This window comes from Suricata suricatta, chromosome 17 (assembly GCF_006229205.1).
Source record: "Suricata suricatta isolate VVHF042 chromosome 17, meerkat_22Aug2017_6uvM2_HiC, whole genome shotgun sequence".
Classification (NCBI taxonomy): domain Eukaryota; kingdom Metazoa; phylum Chordata; class Mammalia; order Carnivora; family Herpestidae; genus Suricata; species Suricata suricatta.
In genome coordinates this window covers 29,050,774-29,054,187 of record NC_043716.1, presented here as the reverse complement: position 1 = coordinate 29,054,187, position 3,414 = coordinate 29,050,774, and the positions used below count along the sequence as shown (strand labels likewise).

General features: G+C 45.9%; 1 protein-coding gene across 2 annotated transcripts in view; it reads left to right on the top strand.

Moving 5' to 3' along the window:
* Positions 1-3,414, top strand: part of PCTP (phosphatidylcholine transfer protein) — a 136,126-nt gene that overhangs the window by 18,070 nt on the left and 114,642 nt on the right. For both annotated transcript variants that reach the window (XM_029928583.1, XM_029928582.1), the window contains exons 3-4: positions 275-354; positions 3,212-3,383. In XM_029928583.1, coding sequence (XP_029784443.1) covers positions 275-354; positions 3,212-3,383 — 252 coding nt within the window. The remainder of the gene's footprint in view (positions 1-274; positions 355-3,211; positions 3,384-3,414) is intronic.

The following is a 3,414-nucleotide window of genomic DNA, read 5'->3' as shown; positions in this document are numbered from 1 at the left end:
ATTTTTGGATGCCTGATTTTGTCTCACTGCATTGAATTTGAGAATCTTGCTTGTGCTATACAATGGACACCTTTTGTTAGTTTATTTTTATTGTCTACTAGACTCTGCCCTTGGGCAACAAGCTTTTAGCATTAATGAATCTGTCTTTTCCCTAGAATTCTGTGCCTTATGAGTTAGTGGTTTATCACACCCTCAGAGATCATCATACCTAGGCTTCTTGTTAACTGAAGCCCAGAAAGCTTCCAGATACATTAACTTCTTTTGTTCTCCTTAGAACTCTATGAAAAGGAATGCAACGGAGAAACCGTGGTCTACTGGGAAGTGAAGTACCCTTTCCCTATGTCCAACCGAGATGTATCCTTTCTCAAGGCACACTACTACTTGACTTTCTAAGTGTTTCTGTGCCCCTTGGCCGTCGTCCAGTGGTGTCATGCCCATGGCCATGTGGACACTATTGTTTTTTGATTCTTGCAGAAACATCTGTGAAAGCTGTTGCTTCTTGTGTGGCTTTTGGAGACCTCAGAGTATGATTTCTGGACCTGACCATGTGGAGTGTCTATGACTGTGGTCACTGGAGGGCAGCTCAGACTTTCCTAGAAAGTTTTCTAAGGTTTGAATTTGTTGGGCTCCAGAAATGGGGACCTGGAGACAAGTTTTTATAGAGTGTTTAGTACATTCCCCAAATCTAGAGGTGGAAGTGAGCACCCAGGGAGGTATAGTGACAGAGGCATGCATACGGAATGAGGACTGCACTCAGCCCCCCACTTTTCCAGCTCTCCCAATCTCCCCTCCAGTTTTATGGAACCCACAGCAGTCCCTCCTTGACTGCTGGGTCTGGGTACTGGAGTATGTTTCTTCCCCAGTCTCCCTGTTTATCATTAAAACAGTTGGATGGAATGTGGGGAGTTTTAGCTGACACTACAGTGTTCTTAGAGGCCCACTCAGGACAAGCTTCCTATGGGGAATGGAATTTGAAGGGCTGGCAGGGTGGGGGCAGGATGACTGAGGGGTGAGGTTTCCACTCTTTCACTGTCCTCTTCAATCACAGCAGCCAAGTGTCTTACACACTGAATCCGTAGACGATCCTTTCAGTACAGGGTCTTGTGGATGAAAAAAAGTTTGGAAAAACCTCTTCTAGCTCTGACATGATACAAGTTTGTATGTTCCTAAATAATTATTCTCAAGAAAGAGGAGTATGCGGGTATGTTTTATAGAAATTGCTTATGTGTGTGTTTGTGTCTAAGTGCATGTGTTTGCCCTGGCTCCAGCTAGATTATAAAATTTATAAGGGTTTATTTCTTGCCCACATATGGTACGTATTTCAACAAATTGTGGATTACTTAATTCTTAAATTTTATGTGGTTTTCTCTGGTCCTGCCAACTGTGCAAAGTGAGTACCAGCATCCCCACTTCATAGTCAAGGGAGCTGAGGCAAAGAGAAGTCCCGAACTTTGCTCTGGTTCACACAACTAGTGGGTGTCAGAGGCAGGTTCTGGACCCAGGTGCAGCTGTTGACAGAGATGGTGACCTTGACCAGGGTGTGAGTCCATGGCCCTGACTTCACTGTACGCTGCTGGGTAGGTCTTAGGAGTGGATGCTTGGGCTACTTGAAGCTCTAGTTAATTGGCCCCCCAGGCCCCACAATCCCACAGTGAGTTTCTTATATGCACATATGTCTCTCCCTTAAGGGTTAAAATTTTGAGAACAGAGAATAGTGCAGTGGAAAAGAACATTCATTTGGAGCCAGAGATCCCAGACTGAATGTGAGCTTATGCCCTGATTTGTTGTATGACTTTGGAAAAGTCCCTTCACTTCTCTGGGCCTCAATGCCCTGGTGTTTCTCTGGTTGCAGGCTCTATGGGACACTGGGTCTCCCAACACTTCGAAGACCTTTGCCAGGTCTTAATCAATATATCAGTTAATTTTTCCTCAATGGAGTGTCAGGTGATATCACAGGAGCTGAACAAGTTTTGGGAGAGAGTGGGACAATTTTGTGAAGAAAAAGAATCCTGGGGGAGGAAGGCCAAAGCAAATCTATTTCTGCCCCAAAACATTTAAGAACTTCACTCATCAGTCCACAGAAACCAGGGGCAACAGCCCATCCCGCAGGGCGCCTGAGTGAGGGCTGGGACCACTGGGGGTGCCGCAGGGACTCTGAGGTGGCATGGGGCGATGGTTGTTGCCGTTGCAGTAAGTATACTTGTGTTATACTGAGGGTGATTTTTTAAAAAATTGTTTAGGCTTTGAATTCCTTCTAGTTTGAAACCTAAAATTCTGTTGAGGTCTGTCTAGCTATAAAAAGTCCTAACTAGGTTTTGGAGCCAGATCTGGGTTTGCATTCAAGTTCCAGTTGAGCTATGGGGTGTTTAGCAAGTTTCTTTACTTCTTTAAGCATCAATTTTGTCATCTGTAGGGTGGGGACACTTAAACCGAACTCACAGGGTTCCTTTCAGGATTAAAACTGGTGCTACAGGTGAAGCATGTAGTAAAGGCTCAATGAATGGGAACTCTCACTGCTTCTGAGGATTAAATTCTCTTCCCTAGAATAGTGCCATAGTCATGGTGAGTGTTCTATGAGTGTTGGCTGAGATGAAATGGTTTTGTTATTGTTGGTGAATCAATGTTAACCCAGAGAGGACACTGGCCTACTAAACATTCAGGTGTTTATTTCTTCCCATGACCAGCAGATGTAAGTAACATCGCTTGACCATCCTCTGTGTACAGAAGTCAGCAACTAAAGCTTTGGGGAAGGACAGGACAAAGTTTATGGGGTGCGGGTTCTGCCCTGATTTCACCAATGTCCCTCCAAAGCACACCTACTGGGCAATGTACCTCCCCTTTCCTACAGAGGGAAACTCAGCCTCAGAAACAGTGAGTAACTAATGCAGAGTCACACCACTGATGAATGATCAGTCCTCTGACATCTCACAGTACCTTCCTGGAGAAAGGAAGGGTTTCTCTCTATCATTAAAAGCACCAACGCTCATTCACAGGTAGGTAAGGCATGCTGTCAAATGAGAATATCAAGCAGTATGGGACACAATCCTGCAGAGCAGGTAGAGAGACAGGGCAGGAAAGTGAAGTAACAATATAAGGGATCAAATGCCAGGTGGGAGGAACAGAATCATCTCCCTTTGCCTCTGGCTTGTGGGGTTTCCTTCTGCCTATCTGTAATGCTGGCACTGATAACATGCCTTGACTGGCAGTATAGTACATCTACATCCGGCAGCGGCAGGAGCTGGACGTGGAAGGGAGGAAGATCCATGTGGTCCTGGCCCAGAGCACTTCTGTGCCGCAGTTTCCTGAGAGGTCCGGTGTGGTCCGGGTAAAGCGGTATAAGCAGAGCCTGGCGATTGAGAGTGATGGCAAGAAGGGGAGCAAAGGTAAGGCTGGGCGCGTGTTGGTGCACTGACC